Source organism: Cervus canadensis, chromosome 9 (genome assembly GCF_019320065.1).
Source record: "Cervus canadensis isolate Bull #8, Minnesota chromosome 9, ASM1932006v1, whole genome shotgun sequence".
In the NCBI taxonomy this organism is placed as follows: Eukaryota; Metazoa; Chordata; class Mammalia; order Artiodactyla; family Cervidae; genus Cervus; species Cervus canadensis.
The window spans coordinates 17777544-17797018 of NC_057394.1; the positions used below are offsets into that span (position 1 = coordinate 17777544).

General features: G+C 43.1%; 1 protein-coding gene across 1 annotated transcript in view; it reads right to left on the minus strand.

The window, feature by feature from the left end:
- LOC122447240 (ATP-binding cassette sub-family C member 4-like) overlaps positions 1-7843 on the minus strand; it is a 914448-nt gene extending 906605 nt beyond the window's left edge. Inside the window, exon 1 of the mRNA XM_043477776.1 lies at positions 7722-7843. Coding sequence (XP_043333711.1) covers positions 7722-7795 — 74 coding nt within the window. The 5' untranslated portion in view covers positions 7796-7843. The remainder of the gene's footprint in view (positions 1-7721) is intronic.
- Between the last annotated feature and the right edge of the window lie 11632 nt (positions 7844-19475).

A 19475-nucleotide genomic window follows, 5' to 3' on the forward strand; every position in this document is an offset into this window, starting at 1 on the left:
GGAAATTAAAAATAGTGTGTGAAAGTTTGAAGCAGAAGATGATATTTACATAATCTCAACTTATCTCTCTGCAGTTATTTATTATAAAGGGAAAAAAACAGTAACTGTACAGAGGATCCCACCAAAAAACCTATTCAGATCGATTATGCATTATTTAAATGATAATAGTTACTATGCAGAGACAGTTCATTGGTAAACACCATTTTACTGATGGGCCTCGGTAAATTTCCAAGGCCAGACCATAAAAACCCATGGACAAAGATCAAACCAGTCAGTCCTAAAGGAAATCAACTCTGAATATTCATAGAAAGGCCTGATGCTGAAGTTCCAATACTTTGGCCAAGCTGATGCAAAGAGCTGACTGATTGGAAAAGACCCGGTTGCTGGGAAAGATTGAAGGCAAAAGGAGAAGAGGACAGCAGAAGATGAGATGGTTAGATAACATCACTGACTCAATGGACATGAACTTGGGCAAACTCTAGGAGACAGTAAAGGACAAGGAAGCCCAGTGTGTTGGTCGATGGGGTCGCAGAGTTGGATATGGCTGAACGACTGAATAACAGCAATGACAGAGATCACAGTTCTTCTATCCTGTTATTCCAAGTACAACATGGGTACAAATGGTCAAGAACTATTTGTTGAATGTATGAATATCCATGACTCATTAAAGAAGCAATAAGATAGACTGAACTTCAGATTTTGCTAATCCAGGTACCTTGGCACCTTTAAAGAACCCTGGTCCAGGAGTCAGAAATCTGGACTCTAGTCCCAGCAGTGGTGCTGAGCACCCAGGGCCTCAACTGTCCTCTGCTCCACTTCATTCCAGTTCAGCTTCTCCATGACCTCTAACATCTCTAGGTCTCAGTTTCCTTTCAAAACAACAGTGTATATCTAGGAGATTTACCACTAAACAGGTTTGAAACATGTTGGGTGATTTATTCCACACTTGTTCCCTACAGAAAATGCTCAGGGAATCAGCGCCAGGACTTATCCAGATGATGACACCCTGCCCCCAAAGTGAAAGCATTAGTCACTCAGTTGTGTCTGACTCTTTGCAACCCCCTGGTCTGTCCACCGATTTCTCTAGGCAAGAATACAGGAGTGGGTAGCCATTCCCTTCTCCAGGGGAATCTTTTTGACCCAGGGATTGAACCAGGTTCTCCTGCATTACAGACAGAGCTACAAGGGAAGCCCACAAAAGACCTTCTTTAAAATTCTGCTTGAAGAAGAAAAGATGTTCAACATCAAAATATCTTTGGATCCTGATTCCTTCCTAGCTTTTGATAGTTAACATTTATTTATAGCATTAAATAATGTTCAAAATGTGGTATTTTTCTTTTTTTAAATTTTTATTAGTTGGAGGCTAATTACTTTACAATATTGTAGTGGTTTTTACCATACATTGACATGAATCAGCCATGGATTTACATGTGTTCCCCATCCCGATCCTACCTCCTGCCTCCCTCCCCATCCCATCCCTCTGGGTCTTCCCAGTGCATCAGCCCTGAGACTTGTCTCATGCATCCAACCTGGGCTGGTGATCTGTTTCACCCTTGATAGTATTTTTTAATTAAACTTTTTATTTTGTATAGGAGTATAACCAACAGACAATGTGATAGTTTCAGGAGAACAGCAAAGAGACTGAGCCATACATACACTTGTATCCATTCTCCCTCAAACCCTGCCCCAATACAGGCTGCCACATAAAATTCAGCAGTTCCCTGTGCAATAAAGTAGGTCCTTGTTGGTTATCCATCCTAAATGCAGCAATGTTTTCATGTCCCTACCAAACTGCCTAACTATTCCTTTCCCCCATCACTCTCCCTGACAACCATAAGTTCATTCTCTAAAGTCTGAGAGTCTGTGTCTGTCAAAATGTGATATTTAATTGAAATGTATGCAGTCTTTCACTTTTATTTAATACAGTTTATTGCTAATTAGGATGTGATGCATATCTATGACCATATATTTTGGTGCATCTTTCCTTTTTCCAAATTCCCAGAAGTAGAATAATTAGTGAAGGGGTGAATTGTTTTCCATTAGGTTCAGACCAATTTGCCCTCTTAACAGCTGTTTGTGAGCTTATTTCATTGTCACCTTTGAGTACCTGATACAGTTTTTCTGGGCCTAAAGTTAAAAATAATTCAGAACGTTTTAATTTGAATTTATTTGACTTAACGCGTGCTCAGTCACTCAGTCCTGTTTGACTCTTTGCAACCCCACGGACTATAGCCTGTCAGACTCCTCTGTCCATGGGATTTTCCAGGGAAGAATACAAGAGTGGGTTGCCATTTGATTCATAGAGATGGAACATTTTTTATGTCTCTTTATCATTTATTTGTCTTTCTTCAAATGTCTGTTAATATATTTTCTTCTATAGAGCATTTACATTTTTGAAATAACTTGCAATCATGCATATAATACTTTTTCAGATTTTCATTTGTTCTTTAGAGGTTTTAAATTATATATTATTAAATAAAATCAAGCTTTTCTTTTTCATTTCTCCTGCTGCTTTTGTAGTATGTCTTTTAAAAATCCTAACTTCATCTAAATCTCTATGTTTTATTTTAGCTTTTTTCTTATTTTATTTCTAAGAGTAAAGGCAGCTAGCATTTTTTTTTTTTAGTTTTTGATATAGGATAGGCCTCATTTTTTCCTAAAATAGTCCATTCTCCCATTATGGTTTACTGAATTTTTCTTATTCCTCACTATTGGAAATGAGAAGCACAGTTAATGAAGCGTGTCCAGCTGGGGATTGGATTGTCCAGCCCCTTGAGACTCTGTCCTCACTGAAGCCTCTGGGGTGAGCTCTGCATTTCTCTCCACTCTCGTCCCAGAGGCCAGCAGATTGGGGGTGAGTGCAGGACCTGTCCTCAGAGATGAGGGTGGGGCAGGATCCCATCAGGAAGCTGTTAAATCCTTGCTCCCCTGACATTGGCCACGTCTCAGTGAACTTTCCCCTTGCAAAGGGAGTGTGGATGTGGAAACTGGTGTCGAGATAGACTCTCTGGAGACACTTTTCAGAGAAGCTGATGACATGAGGGGGGATGTGAACTGGCTGAGTGCTGAGATGGTTTAGGGAGGTTGGTCCTGCTAGGCACTCAGTAACTATCGATGGTGAATGGATAGAAGTATTTAATTTCAAACTCGGATTCTTTGCACCATTTTCAGAATATCACTTGTTATTCTTCATTAACAGTCAGAAATCCACATGTTGTAGATGGAGTCTGGGTGAGCTCTCCAGGGCTCTTTCTCTGACCTTGACCTGTTCCCAGTAGGTGTTTGGTTTGATGAGTTTTGGTAATTTTATACAATAACCACAGCTTCAAGCAAGAAATAGAACATCCCAAAGGTATAGTCAAATTCACTGGTATGTCCTTAAGGCAAAACAAATTGCCTAACAAATTTAAGTTAATCTGTAGTTTACTCTTGACTTTTTTGGTCTTTATAGTTCTGCATCTGATCAGCCTGAGACTAGAGTCCTTTCAGAGGTGTCAAGTGGATAATTTGCCATTCGGAGTCTTGCATGGGTTCCCCAGTGTGTTGATTCCCTACCCTTTGTTGACCTGAAACAAATAGACTGTCAGATATTTATTCAGCAAAGATGGACTTATTCAGGATCAGCAGAGAATGGCAGTTTGAGGTTTTCATTTGTAGTGAGCCAAGCGTAAGTCCCCAAAGTGCCAGGGCTGGAGAGCACTTTTATAGAAGAGAAGAGGAAGTTGGGAGAGCTGTTACAGAGTCCATGGCTTTTCATTGGCTGAGTTCTTGCCAGGAAAGGAGAGGAGTCTTTCTTCTTCCTGTTGGGCACTGTTATTGTTGTATCCTCATCTATTAAAGTTATCAGAGGCTTTCTACTGGGGACCACATAGGATTGCTCGAGCACTCTGTGGTGGTGATGACTGCTCTTTGTTTGGAAGGACTCGTCCTGTTCAGAGCATCACCGATCCTCCCAGCATCCCAGGGAGGTGTTCTCTCCAGGTGTTCTCCCCACTTTCCAGAGGCCAATACTAAGAGGTTATATGGCTAGTTCAAGGTCATATAACCAGGAATTGGCAAAGTCTAGACTCTAACACAGGAACAAAGCTTCCAAATGAGGCACGTCAGGTGCCATTTTTGTTTCACATTAAATTTTTTAAAACTGTGGAAGATGCACACAACATAAAATTTACCATCTTGATGATTTTTCAAGCACACGGTTCATTATTGTTAACTATCTTCACATTACTGTGCAACCAATTTCCAGAACTCTTTTCATCCTGTACTAGTGTGCTATTAAAATACTAACTCCCCACTTCCCTTGCCCCCAGCCCTTGACAAGCACAAGGACACTTTGTTTCTCTTTGAATTTGACTGCTCTGAGGACTTCATGTAAATCAAATCATAAAATATTTGTCCTTTGTGATACACCATTTTACAACCCCGTCCAGTGTGCAGGGTTCTATCCACATCCTTGCCAACACTATTGTTTCTTCCTTTTTTCCCCATGTGTGAGTTGGTGTCTTATTGTGGTGCATAACTAACACAACAGGGCTAAGCAACTATCTGCCAATAAAAATTAATTCTAAAAAACCATGAGCTATAATTTAAAAAAAAAAAACTGTACATGTGCAGATATGCAAAGATTTCTAGGGTAAAGACTAAGAAATGACCAAAATATCAGCAAGTATACCTGGCTAATAAAAATAAATCCTTATTACTTTCTTCTTGTACGTGCTCAGTCATGTCCAACTCTTTGAAACCCTATCAACTGTAGCCTACCAGGCTCCATGGGATTCTCTAGGCAACAATAATGGTGTGGGTTGCCATTTCTTACACCGGGGAATCTTTCTAACTCAAGAATCAAACCTGCATCTCTTGTGTCTCCTGAACTGGCAGGTGGATTCTCTACCTCTGTCCCACCTATCTGGGAGGCCCTTCTTCATCTATAGTTTTTTTATAGAAATAGAAAAATATATATCCTTTTCTAAAATTCACAATTTACAATAGTCAAAATGTATGCTTTCTCTTAGACTCTCAGTCGTACTTGTGCTGTGAAAACACTAAAACCCCAGTGCGGTCAGTTGTATAAAGTCAGTAAGCTAGTTATTGCCATCATTTATAAGTTGAGAAAGCAGATGAAATGTGAGAAGAAAAGCAAACACTCAGTGAGAAAATGAAAATTCAGTTTTTCTCTACAAGGTGGGCCTTGTCTCTGGGCAGCACTTCCTGCCTGGGCTCATTTCAATTTCCAGTGGGGACACAAGGAAATCACAAGGGTACCTCAGACTTTACAAACAAGATGGCAATTGTGGTCACCAACCAGCTTCCCAAAGTCTGGACTCCTTTTTAAAAGTTAGCACTGAAGGAACAATGCCAGTGGTTGGAGCGGCGTAAACCAGAAGCCAGCCTCCACCTTCCATCAGAATCACCTGGATCTTGTTTAACCCCACCCCCACCATTTCTAAATTTACAGAATTGGTCTAAAAGGACTGGAGGGGGGATCTGCAGTTCTAACAAGCTCCCAGGTGACAAGGATGCCACAGGTCTGAGAGCCATACTCTGAGAACAGCCGCCCTAAAGCTTGATTACAGAGATGCTTCACGAGCATCATCTCCAACAGCAAGAACTTTAAGCACTTCCCTTGAGAAACTCCTGCCTATAAGATCAAAGGTGTGTTTGCATTTGCCTTCTCCCTGCATTTAAGAACAAGTATCCAAAGAGAAGCAGCTCAGAATAGCAGTTACATACTGGGCTACACAGACTCGGGAGCCAGGCTCCTCATTTGGGATCCAACTTTCACTATTAAGCTGTGTGATGCAAGCAAGTTACTCAAACTCTTAGAATTTGGGGGAGAATGGATACATGTGTAGGTATGATACATGTAGGATGAAAGGTCCCTTTCCTGTCCACATGAAACTATCACAACATTGTAAATTGGCTATACTCCAATATCAAAGTTTAAAAAAAAATTACTCAAACTCTCTGCTTAAGTGACTTCACATGTAAAATAAGAGGTAACAGCTCCTTCCAATTCAGCAGGAAAACTGGAAATGGGGTCTACCCAAATCAATGAGAAGTCCTCACCTTCCCATTTCCATACATTTTGAAAATCCACAAATAGAACATTCCTGGAGAGTTCCTTGCCCTGCCTGAAGTTAAGGAGAGGTGTCTCTACTTTGGTATCATTTACAGTTGTTGCTATCTAGTCACACAGTCATGTCCAACTCTTTTGCAACCCCATGGACTGTAGCCTACCAGGCTCCTCTGTCCATGGGATTTCCCAGGCAAGAATACTGTAGTGGATTGCCATCTCCTCCTCCAGGGGATCTTCCGCACCCGGGGATCTTCCGCACCCAGGGATCAAATACACGTCTCCTGGTGTGGAGGAGACCTCCTGCTATGGCAGGCGAATTATTTACCACTGAGGCAACAGGGAAGCCCACACCCATATTTTTCCTTCTTGACCCTCTTTCCTTAAGGGCTATCAAATGGCCAAGAGATGTAGCCACACACAGTGAATAAACCACCATCAAAACGTGCACACAAGTTTCTGTCTCCTAGCGATCCCCAAGGCCCTCCCACATAAAAACAAAAGAAATGTCAGAATTTGTGGCAAAGATGAATGGTTTAGCGTCCAGGAATGAAATATATAATAATCACTCAAGTGTGATTAAACCCAAAGGTTCTGCCCCACCTAGTTAGTGGTCCCAGTTACCACATGGAAAACTTGAGTTAAGAGCTTCATCTCTCTGAGCCCCTTTTCATCTGTGAGTTTCCTCCCAGCTCAGGGACCCTTGAGTGGTTTCAGGACCAGAGAACTCCTGGGCAGGACCACCTGCATCAAGACCCTGCACTGCTTCTGGAAAGCCTAGAGATGCAGAAAAGACCCCACAGGCTTCAGGTACCCCATCCCCAGGGTGACTCTCAAAGGTGGAAGCAGAGACATTCACAGTAAGAAAAGCGGCTGGTCAAATACATCCATCAGTCCTGTCAGTGTATCCCAGATAAAAGCAAAATGGTTCAAGAATCACATCCCCATTCATTAAATAAAAAACAATAGTATTCTTACACACATGAAATGTGTCACAACTAGATATCAGAATGTACAGTGAGAGATGCGCACGGAGAGAAAGAGGGAGGGAGACATGGTCACAGACACAGGGACAAGGGAGCCCGGTGCAGCTGGAACTCAGCCTTCACCTCAGGAATGTGGGGAAAGGTGGGGACATTATGGCAACAGGAGCAGGGCACTCATTAGACAAAAGCAGCTGTTCAGGGCTGTTCGTTTAGCGGGGAAAGTGAGAATTAGTTCAGAACTATGAATCCAGAGCTGTCCTGGGGAAGCCGGCTAAGGATGGCATGCGGGGTCCGGTCTTTCTCCGGCTGGCGGTGACGCCCCTGGGCAGCCTGGGTTCTCAGCCTCCCTGTCTCCTGCTCCCGCTACCCCTCCTGCCCCCGAGACTAAGGAGGCTGACAGGGCAGCGAGCCGCAAGGCAGGGAGACCTTGCGCCCCGCCACCAAGTCCCTCTTCCCGTTCCTGCTACACCTTCCCACAGCCCCACCCAGAGGGCGAAGACAGGGACCCCCGCGGCTGGTGTGAGGAGACCCCACCCGCTACAAGTAGCCATTGGAAAGCGCTCCCTCGCCCTGACCCTCGACCCTCAGCCCCTGAGAGGGGTCAGCAGCCTCAGGCACTGGCCCTGAGGCAGCGGGGTGTCTCAGCCCAGGCGGGGGCTCACCAGGAGAACAGCCGCGAGCAGACGTTCGCGTCCTGCAGCGGGTTGGGCTTCCCCTCCAGGGACACGGGCCGCATCTTGCCGGCCTGTGGGGTGGGAGCAGCCGGGGCCACACGCAGGTGTGAGGCGAGGCCGCAGGTGCCGCTGATGGAGGCAGTGGGGGGACCGCACAGCGCGGGGCGCAGGACCCCAGGTGCCCACGGTCCCGCACTGGGCTGCAAACTCTACCAGAGGGCACGCTCTGAGCCCGGGCCCCCACCCAGAAGGTGGAGAGGGAGGGGCGGGCTGCAGCAGAAACGCCCCTCAGCTGTGGTGAAGACCTGGAAAAAGCTGGCAGAAGGAGATAGCAGCCCGCCCTCCGGGCACGCTGCCCTCATCAGGACCAAGCAAGGGCTCTGTGGGAAGGTCTCCAACTAGAATGGAGCAGGACCCTGGGGGGGCCTTCCTGGGATAGACCCCACCCCACCGCGAGATACACTGAGCTAGTGGCCAGTGCTGGTCAGTGGAGGTGAGAACTGATGACCGGCACAAAGCTGCCAGGCTACTTAGATGACAGCCCCAGACTCCCTAGTGTCTGTTCTACTGCTAGGCTGGCCCTGAGGAATCCTGTTTTGATAAGAGAAGGAAAAAGGAAAGACCACAGCTCATTCTTCTCCTGGCATGAAGGACAGTTACTCAGCAGTGAACTGAGCACAAAGAAAAGTACATAAGCTAGAAGTCAAGGTTTACTTTGTTTATCCCTCAAATAAATAAATTTTAAATGAGCTAATAAGCAGGTATCAGTACAAGAGAGAAATGAATAGCTTCAGACATTTTTCCCATACATGAAGCCCATATGAATATATAGGAAGAAAATAAATGCATTCAAAGAAATGTTTCTGGAATGAATAAACAAAGTGTGGTATAAGCATACAATGAAATATTACTCAGCCTTAAAAAGGAAGGAAATTCTGACAAGTGCTGCAGCGTGGATGAACCTTGAAGACTATGATGTTGTGACTTAGAATATGTCTTTGGTCTTCATGATGTTGCTGGTACAGAACTCCTAAAACCCTTAGGTGCTCTAAGATAAGAGTGAAAAAGTATCTTTTGATAATTATAACAGGCCCCTTTCAACTACACCTGAGTTTTAGTGAATTCATCTGTTTGTCAGAAAAACCAAACACCTGATTAAAGGGTCGGCATTTTCAGCCACACCCTCCCATGTCTAGGAAGAAGTGGGACTGGAAACAGTTGAGCTACCAATGGCCAATGCACTAACCAGTCTTGCCTAAAGTATACGTCTATGAAGCCTCAATAAAAAATCAATAGGATGGGGTTCACAGAGCTTCCCGGCTAGTGAACCTGTGCAGATGCTAGGAAGGTGACTCACCTGGAGAGGCCTGGAAGCCCTGCCCCTCCACCTTAAAGGTAAGGTGGTGCCCTTAATATTCAGGGAGCCTGGGCTGTGATGGAACAATCACTGACAAAGCCCATCAACAATTCCCTGGGAGTAAAAGTAGAATCTGACTAATGAAATAAAGTGTCACCTTTTTTCTCTCCCTTTGTGCTGAGTCTTGTTTCACTTGCTCACAGGGCACCTCATGCAGAAGCCTCACACCTGGCCCTTCAGATGAGACTCCCTGGTGTGAAAGGCTGCACTGACACCTCAGCTCCGACCGCCATGTGCAGTCTCTGCGCCCGGCACTGTGATTCAACATGGCGGTCCCAGGGCCCAGTGCAGAGACGCTGAACCCAGTTCTATGATTCAAGATGGCAGCAAGGGGGCTGTGTGCAGAGATGCTGACCCAGCACTATGACCTGGAGCCATGAGCAGCACAGCTGAGCCTGCCCTTTGAGAACCCCATCCCCCAGCTGACAGGAATTACACACAGCAGTCCCAGGGGTGCTTTTAAGGGAAAGAATGTCCTGTAGAGCATTCTATTGAGACAAGCTACACCTGGCAGAGGGGCTTCCCAGGTGGCTCAGCAGTAAAGAACCTGCCTGCCAGTGCAGGAGACTCCCGTTGATCCCTGGATCAGGAAGATCCCTTGGAGCTGAAAATGGCAACGTGCTCCAGTATTCTTGGCTGGGAAATCCCACTGACAGAGGAGCCTGGAGGACTGCAGTCCATGGGGTTGCAAAGAGTCAGACATGACTGAGTGACTAAGCACACACACAAACCTGGTTAAAGGACTCCCCAGCCCCGGTTTGGGTCTGACTGGGGAGGGTCAGTAACAAAGTAGGAAGAAATCAAACCATCTTTGTTTTTCCTGGTGACTCAGACGGTAAAGAATCTGCCTGCAATGGAGGAGACCCAGGTTTGATCCCTGGATTGTGAAGATCCCTTGGAGAAGGGAATACGCAACCCACTCCAGTATTCTTACGTGGAGAATTCCAGGGAATTCTGGTGGCCTACAGTCCATGGAGTTGTAAAGAGTCAGACAAGACTGAGTGACAAACATTTTCTAGCAATGAAAGCAGCTGCCATTTGGGAAGAAATGAGATCTTTTGCTTCCAACAGAGGTCCTCTCTTGGCTGCAGGGTGGAATTACCTGTGGGGTTTTAAAAAGCGTTGCCTCCTGCCTTCCCTCTCCCGAGATTCTGATTTAACTGAGATGATGCTTCAGCACTGGGATTTACAGAGTTCCCCTGGTGATTTTACAAACCACAAGCCTTTGCCATGTTAAGCTTTAAAGACTCTATCTGGACGAGGAACAGAGTAAACAAATCAGGTGATTCTGTAGGAGCAGGAGTGTGCGCTTCTGTGTCTAGGGTGTAGATGAGGTGGGTGAGGTGGGGGCTTGTGATACCTCTTGTCCGCTGAGAGGTCTTCCTGGCCCCTCATTCCATGGCCTTTCCACGCTGCTCACCTGGATACGTGGATTCGTCTGCCCCCTGGTGGTGAAGTTTAGTATACCACAGTTGTACTTGGAGGTTTCACACCAGCCCAGCCTAGCTGGGCTTCCCTGGTGGCTCTGGTGGTAAAGAATCTCCCTGCCAATACAGAAGCTTCAACGTTCAATCCCTGGTTCGGGAAGATCTCCTAGAGAAGGAAATGGCAACCCATTCCAGTATTCTTGCCTGGAGAATCCCATATGGACAAAGGAGCCTAGCAGGTACAGTCCATGGGTTCACGAGAGTCGGACATGACTTAGCGACTAAACCACCATAGCCTTAGTTCATCACAAACCTGAGCCTGAGTCCCAACGTGTGGCTTGCTGGGAGGGAAATCCTGGGAACTGTACAGGATGAGCAGCTCGGCAGTAACTTCAGGAGTCGCTCCTGCGCAGGGAAGCTCAGGGAGCTCCGGGCCACTGGCCAAGCACAAGTCTATAATAGGGCTGTGACTAGAGTCTTTCTGTGCCTCGGGTCTGAGGGGTGTGTGTGTTCAGTCATGAGGACTCTTTGGGACCTCTTGTTGGGCTGGGACATGGGCCCCGGGAGGGAGGCGAGCACTGGCGCTGAAGCGGGGGGTTCCGGGGTCCAGGCGCTCAGAGCATGGACTGGAGGGGGCGGGGCTCCAGGTGGCCACGCCCCCTGGCCCTCCCTGCCTGCCCCCCGGGGAGGGTGCAACCTAGCAGGAGGACCAGGAGGACGGGTGCAGGGCCTTTAAACCAGCGCTTCTCTGACTGTACTGTGAGCAGGACTCCCCTGGGATCCGGAGATTCTGAGTCAGTAGGTCTGAGGTAGAGACAAGATTCCGTGTTCTAACAGCCTCCCAGGGCAGGCCAAAGATGCTGGTCCACAGGCCTCGGTTAGAACGGCAGAGCCCCAGGGCAGGGTGAGCAGAGTTTTCATGTAAGGGACCGGGAAGTGTATTTCCAGGCTTTGGGGGCCTTATAGTCTCTGCTCAGGAAAACATCTACTTCTGCTTCACTGACTACGCTAAAGCCTTTCTGTGGATCACAACAAACTGGAAAACTTAGAGAGATGGGAATCCGAGACCACCTTAACTGTCTCCTGAGAAACCTTGTACGCCGGTCAAGAAGCAACAGTGAGAACCAGACATGGAACAACTGCCTGAGTGAAAATTGGGAAAGGAGTATCATAAGGCTGTATATTGTCACCCTGATTTAATTTATATGAAAAAGAATGTATGTATCTGTATAACTGAATCACTGCTCTACAGCAGAAATTAACACATTGTAAGTCATATACTTAAATATACATATACTTAAATGAATTTTTAAAGAAACATGAAAAAAAAGCTAAGGGTGTCATTAGGTTCATTATTAGTAATGTTTATTCTGGTTACTTGCTTAGCCTGGTGTTTGCCGGATTTTTCCACTTTAAAAATATAATTCTTCCCTAAAGAATTAATCTGAGAAGATATTTTGAGTCCATGAAAATGCCGTGTCTCCCCCAACCCCCAAACATTCACTGTATATTCAGCCAATGATGAAATTTGTCTGAATTATTCATGACAATGATGGCTGCCATATGGTACTTTTCTGTTAATCTGTTTAGATTTGTGAGTTTGCATTCTACTGCAAAAAAAGAGCTTTCCCTTCCTCCTATTTTCTGTCTTATCAGAATCAATATAAACTTGGATTTTTAAAAATTTTTATTGTTGTGACGTGTAGGGTTTAAAAACCCTCAAGCCTCTGTTTATCATTACTCATGACATTTCTAATGTGATATAAACTACATCTAAGAGACTCATTCTTTGTCTAGGTAGTCTGCAAGATGTAATTTTAAAAATGTTTTTCACATAATGTTCTCAATTAAATATGATTAGATTTTTTATCAAACACTGTTTTGAAATACCCCAAGCTTCCACCTATTGGGATGGATACTTGTGAGCATCGTTGCTGAATGAAAGAGTGAATTTGGTCAGAACCATCCAATGTAAACTTTGTGTAAAACATTCTTAGCGTGTCTTAACCTTGGTTCTTCTTAAAACACACACACACACACACAATCCCAGTTTGACTCCTAAGGCAAGTCAGATGGGCCTGGAGTACAGATGGAGGTTTCATAGTGCTGGGCATTTTATTCCTTTTTGTAATGTTATTTTTTAGGTCTAAATTCAAATAAATATATGTTTATCCTAGTTTTCAACACACATTGCTGTTTTAGTTTTTGGAAAAAAACAATTTCCTTAGAACATTAGGTTTAAAAAACAAAAGCTCAGTTAATCCCTATTCTTTCTGTTTTTAAAGGAAAATTAAGAGCTCACACATAAAATCTTGTGTTTAAAAACTATGAAGAGTTTTAAAGTAGCCTGTTGTGTTTCCAGGTACCTTCTTCAACTTTAGGACCATGTTGCTGATTCAAAAATAGCATTAGTATAAATACATGCACAGTATTGGCTTTAGACTTGGGGGAATAAAAACCTGTAAACTTAAAGAGAAATTTAATTAGTTCCAACTTTTTAATGCTATTAAAAATATTGATAATGTACAGTATGGCCTTTTGAAAGCTGATATGGCCTCATTTTAAGCATAAGTAAGATGGTAAAAATTAATAAAGAGGGTAGTGCTGGAGATGGTAGTACTGATTGAAAGCTAATCACACATCCAGCATTGTTCAAAAGCAGTGTTTCTCACCTGTCTGGGATTAAATATCAGTTTTATTTAATTTTACATTTTCAGTCCATTGTGACCTAATCAATGAGACACTGTGCACGGCTAGTGTGCAGATCAGCCCCGTGCCCCTCCTCCTGCAAGTGCAACAGTCACACTGGTCTCTGGGATGTTCAGGATCCCACCATCCTAAGTGTGGATGTCACAGCAACAGCTGATGGCTCTGAGTTTCTAGCTTTCTTAAATTTCCTGTGCATACTTCTAACCTGGTTACAAACAGTTTACTTGCTGGCACTAGTGCACAGACCACATTGGGAGTGTCACTGTCATAGTCAGTCTTTGCAACAACCCTCTGAGAATCATACTATCCCCACTTCAACTTTCAGACAAAGACAAGGAAGCACACTGGGCTTCCTAACCTTAAAAGCGCATGATTAGCAGGCAGCTGACCTCGTATCTAAAACCAGTCTGTGCACAGAGGAGCCAGGATTTGTCCTTGACTCCAGAGCTTGTGCTTCTCCCCAAGTGCTTGTGTCATTTTAACTACATGTAAAGGAGGAACAGTTTGGTTTAGGCCATCAGATGAGGACCTCCTCAGATACACCTTCTACAGTCTACAAGCCTCCTTCATCCACACGCATTTTGCTCTTTTCTCTTGGTGATTAAGAATCACCAAGGTCAGTGATTCCACCCTGTGTCTTGGATGCTCTTGGCCCATCCATCATCCCAACCAAAGCAATGATTCAAGAGCAGGAATTATATTCATTGTCCAGACAAAGAAGCTGAGATGCAGAGGTTAAGATAGTCTCCCAAGCATGAAACTAAGTCTACATGGCTGTAGGGTGTCCAGAGCCCATTTTATCAAAGATGGTGCCAGTTTATTTCCCTGGAATCTTGGCTGGTTATCAGTTTCCCATCACTCTCAAGTGTCCCACTCTTTGGACACCCACACTGCTGGTGAGTAGCAGAGAAAGACCTGACAGGCAGGTCAGTGTGGCTGACTCCAAAACCAGGGCTCTCTGTTATCCCAGGCTACCTCTTAAAATTTCAAAATTATAAATTTGAAAAGGAAGGTTAGTTCTCAGTCATCATTTATTCATTCAACAAACATTTACTGAGCACCCCATTTATGATGCACATTGTGCTGGAAAATGTAATTAAAAAGTGGATAATTCCAAGTCTTTTTCTCACTTGATTTAATGAGAAAACAGACCATGTGTGAACACTCACAGTCAGGGCACACTACATTTAGTGCACAATGGAAAGAACAGACCCCTTGTTTACAAATGGAGTGTCTCAGGATGGTGACACAGGACACTAACCAAGCATGGTTCAGTTTAACAAACGAGAGGTGCTCAGGGTCCTACAGAAATATGAGTCACCTAGGATGATGACTGATCTTCAGGTGACTTCCCAGAAGAGGTGACAGCTGGGCTGACCCTGGAGAATGAGGATATCTCCCCCACATGGACCTTCTCCTCTATTTTTTAGACCAGAGGGTATTGAGGAGAATCACTAAATCACCATTTTGACTTACACATCAGTCATCAAGAGTTTCCCCCACAGTACACCCTCATCACCTACCTCTGGAGCTGTGACACATGCTGTGGGGACATGGAGATGTGCTGTCCTGACCTCCCTTCAAGGACTCGCTGTCCAGCTGCTGGAAGTGCTGCCAGTGGGCAAGTTTAAACCACCAGGCCCTCCGGGAGCAGCCTATGTGCACTACCCATCCAGGGGGAGGTATGACAGCCTGGCCAGTGGACATGTCAGGACAACCCTGGAGAGCCCTCATCACTCCAGACCCCCATGTGGTCAGCTAAGGTCATCTGGCCAGTGTTCCTCTGCCCTATCCCATTTTGTCCCTCCTGATTCCACAGTGTTGACCCCAAGGGTACCCCTGATACACATCCCAGCACTAAACTCCATCCGAGTCTGCATCCCAGAGAACCAGCCTGCAACATGTATCAGAAAACATTCCAGTATTCGGGGAGGATTTTTATTTGAAACTTACTGGTTACATACATATTTATAACATTATAAAACCCCAAATAAAATACAAAACGGTAGAAACAAGGACTTTTTGTGTGAATGTGGTTACCTTTGGTTTAAAATCCACAATCTAATGCTGTGTGACCAACATGAAATTAAGTTATATATTAATAACAAAAGAAAACTATGTTTAACCATATGAAAGTGCCATTTTACAGCTTATAAAAAGATTGAATGTTAGCAGTTCCACATGGTTCAATTTAATAGAAAAAATCCATTAGCATTTGAAATTTAGAAAACATACTTATGAATAGTCCATAGATAAGATATAGTTAATGAATTAAATTAGTAATTAGAAAATACATAATACTTTGACTATTGATTGGTAGTATCAAAACTTGTAGGTTGCAGCTAAAATGGATCTCGGAAAAAAATGTTAGCTTCATATACTTATATTAGAAAAAAATGACATTATTAATGTTTCCAATTTAAGAATTTAGAGAAAAAAATCTCAAAGGATTTTTGAGGGAAAGAAAAAATGATGTGAAGAATTAGAAAAAAAAAAACAGCCTCAATAAAACAAAAAGTTGATTCTTTGAAAATAGGAAAAAGTTATGCAAGATTATTAATAAAAAAGAGAAAGCTTAAAGAAAATTAAAAGCCAAAAGAACACAGAGATGCTGCAGAGATTAAGCATATAAGATACTGTGAATAAATGTATGCCAATCAAGCTTAAAACCCACAGGAAACAAATCCACTTCTGGAAAAGTGAAACGTCCCAGAATGACTCTGCAGAAATAACAAACTTTACCAAAAGCTACCTAGACAGTGATGGTTGCACAACCTGTAACTGTGATTAATGCCACTGAATTGTATGACTAAAAATGGTTATATGGTAAATTTTATGTTATATGTTTTACCACATTTTTTTTAAATGTAAAAAGAAAAATTAAATCCTGTATCTAGAAGACAGTCTAGCACATGTTTGTCCTTCATGAGCAAATCCCAGGAAGGGTTCCTACTTTGAGAAAGCATGTTTTCTCTTTCTTCTCTTTTAGAGGGTTCCCCAGTGGCTCAGAGGTAAAGAATCTGCCTGCGATGCCGGGGACACAGGAGATGAACATAAAATATTGTCCTATACTTTAACCATATATTTTTTTTTTTTTTGGAGGGCAACACCTCTCTTTCCTATAATTTCACTTAAACTACATGTATTGTATGTTTTTCCTATTAGTTATCTCTAGTATTTTAACCAGAGGTCTTTGAGTGGGAAAATGGATCATAGCGTTAAAGGAAGTAGTGACACAAAACAGCAAATTCACACTGTCTTCAAGTAAACAGAACCCCTGACATAATTGGAAAGTAATATGTAATCTGGAAATAGTAAAAAATCATCTGTGACAACTTTGTCTCAAATCTTAGAAAATGAGTTTGGCTCTGGAGTCTCTCAAGACACAAAACCTGGGAGACAGGTTTATTGGTGGCCTGCACTCTGATTTGGATAAGAAAGAAAATACTGTAACATAAAAATAAAGATAATAAATCCTTTTGCAAGAGCTTGAAATCAGAGTGAAGGTGGAGGGAAAAAATCTAGAAAAAAAATAAACATCTTGTGATACGTAAATATTTGTTGCTAATGCAAAAAGTGCAATATGATTTATGCAGTGCAAAAACATATTGGAAAAATGCCTTTGGAATAGACATGAACTCATGGTAGAATCACAGAATTGACTCAAAAATTATTAAGGCTGAGGGCTGTCCACTGGACATTCATAACATTCATAAAATCACACAGTCACCGTGAGTGCAATCTGGCTATTTCCTTCAAAACACACCTGGGGGTGGGGAAAGACAAAAACAAAATGTTTAAGAGTTTTAAAGTCCTTCTCCTAAGGCAACACATTTCTAGGGCTACTTCTTCATTTGAAGCAAATCATATCACTACTGGAGACACAATTTAAAAAAACAGGTGTGTTTATTCTACGGAGGAAGTAGCCCCTTGAGAACCCTCAATGGGGCTGAACTTAATGCCAAACAACCTGTAGATCCACTAGAGTTCTGATCAGTTTGATTAACAAGTAAGTTCTATCACTAGAGCAAACTGATAAAATCATTTTACTAATTCAAAGCCTGGAGATAAACACAGGGTGACAAAGAGGCTGGGAAATCTATTAATACTGTCTGCCCAAGGGTTTCTCATTTTCACACATAATGTGAGTACAACAAATTTGGATGTTAATATCAGGTTGTAATCCCTATGTTTTAAAAACCCTGCTTGACAAGTATTGACAATAAGGAGTAGGAAATGGAGAAAGTGCAACACTATGTAGTCATTAAAAGGAATGAGACAACTATATGCATTGATATAATCTGAGATATAATATTAGCTGAAAAAAGGAAAGAACAGCTATCATCTGTGCTTAAAAACAGGAAGACCACATGTTCACAAGTTCTTCCTGATGCACAGAACAGTCAACAAGACGGTCAACAGCAGTGCTGGGGCTCTACCTGGGGAGGAGCTGTGTGATGACAGGAGGGAAGGGTGATTTACTTTCTGTTCATAAATTCTTAAAAAGTATTTTTAAAAGATTTTAAATTTTGTAGCAGTATATGTATCATTTATTTCAAAACTTATTATTAAAAATAACTTTTAATTATTTACAGCAGCAGTCCCCAATGTTTTAGGCACCAGGAACCCAGTTTCATGGAAGACAAGTTGTTCACAGACAGGACTGGGGTGGGAGGGGAGGAGGTTCAGGTGTAATGTGAGTGATGGGGAGCAGCAGATGAAGCTTTGCTCACCAGCCCACCACTCACCTCCTGTTGTGCGACCCAGTTCCTAACAGACCACAGTATGAGTCTGTGGTCCAGTGGTTGGGGATCCCTGATTTAGAGTCTCTGAAGCTACTTAGAAGGACTATGGGTATATTTGTTTTATTATTGGGAGGCAAGGCTTCTGACTACAGCCTTTACAAAATGATCCCTTTTAATTTTCTTTTAATTGAAGGATAATTGTTTTATAGAATAGTGTTGGTTTCTGCCAAACATCAACATGAATGAGCCTTAGGTATACATATGTCCCCTCTTTTTTGAACCTCCCTCCCACCTCCCTTCTCATCCCACCCCTCTAGATTGTTACAGAGCCCAGGTTTGAGTTCCCAGAGTCATACATCAAATTCCCACTGTCTGTCTATTTTACATTCAGTAATGTAAGTTTCCATGTTACTCGCTCCATACATCCCACCATCTCCTTCCTACCCCCATCCCACCAGGTCCATAAGTCTCTTCCCTATGTCTATGTCTCCATTGCTGCCCTGCAAATAATTTCATCAGTACAATCTTTCTAGATTCCATATATACACATTGGTATATGATACTTATTTTTCTCTAGAGTATAATAGGCTCTAGGTTCATCCACCTCATTAGAACTGACTCAAATGTGTTCCTTTCTATGGCTGAGTAATAGTCCACTGTGTATATGTACCACAGCTTCTTTATCCATTCATCTGTCGATGGACATCTAGGTTGCTTCCATGTTCTAGCTATTGTAAGTCATTGCTGCTACAACATTGGGGTACACATGTCTTTTTCAATTTTGGTTTCCCCAGAATATATGCCTAGTAGTGGGATTGCTAGGTCATATGGTTGTTTCATTCAGTTTTTTAATGAATCTCTGTACTGTCTTCCATAGTGCATCAACTTACATTCCCACCAATAGTGAAAGAGGGTTCCCTTTTCTCAACACCCTCTCCAGCATTTAGTGTTTGTAGACTTTTTGATGACAGCCATTCTGATGGGTGTGAGGTGATATCTCACTGTGGTTTTGATTTGCATTTCTCTAACAATGAGCAATGTTGAGCATCTTTTCATGTGTTTGTTAGCCATCTGTATGTCTTATTTGGATAAATATATGCTTATGTCTTTTCCCCACTTTTTGACTGGGTTGTTTGTTTTTCTGGAACTGACTTGCATGGAAGTGTGGTAGTGTTAGCATCTCAGTTGTGTACGACTCTTTGCGACCCCATGGACTGTAGCCCACCAGGCTCCTCTGTCCATGGGAATCTCCAGGTAAGAATACTGAAGTGGGTTGCCATTTCCTACTCCAGAAGATCTTCCTGACCCAGGGATTGAACCTGGGTCTTGCACATTGCAGGGTTCTCCCTCATTGCAGGCAGATTCTTTACTGTCTGAGTCACTAGGGAAGCCTTGCATGGGCAGCTTGTATGTTTTGGAAATTAATCCTTTGTCAGTTGTTTCA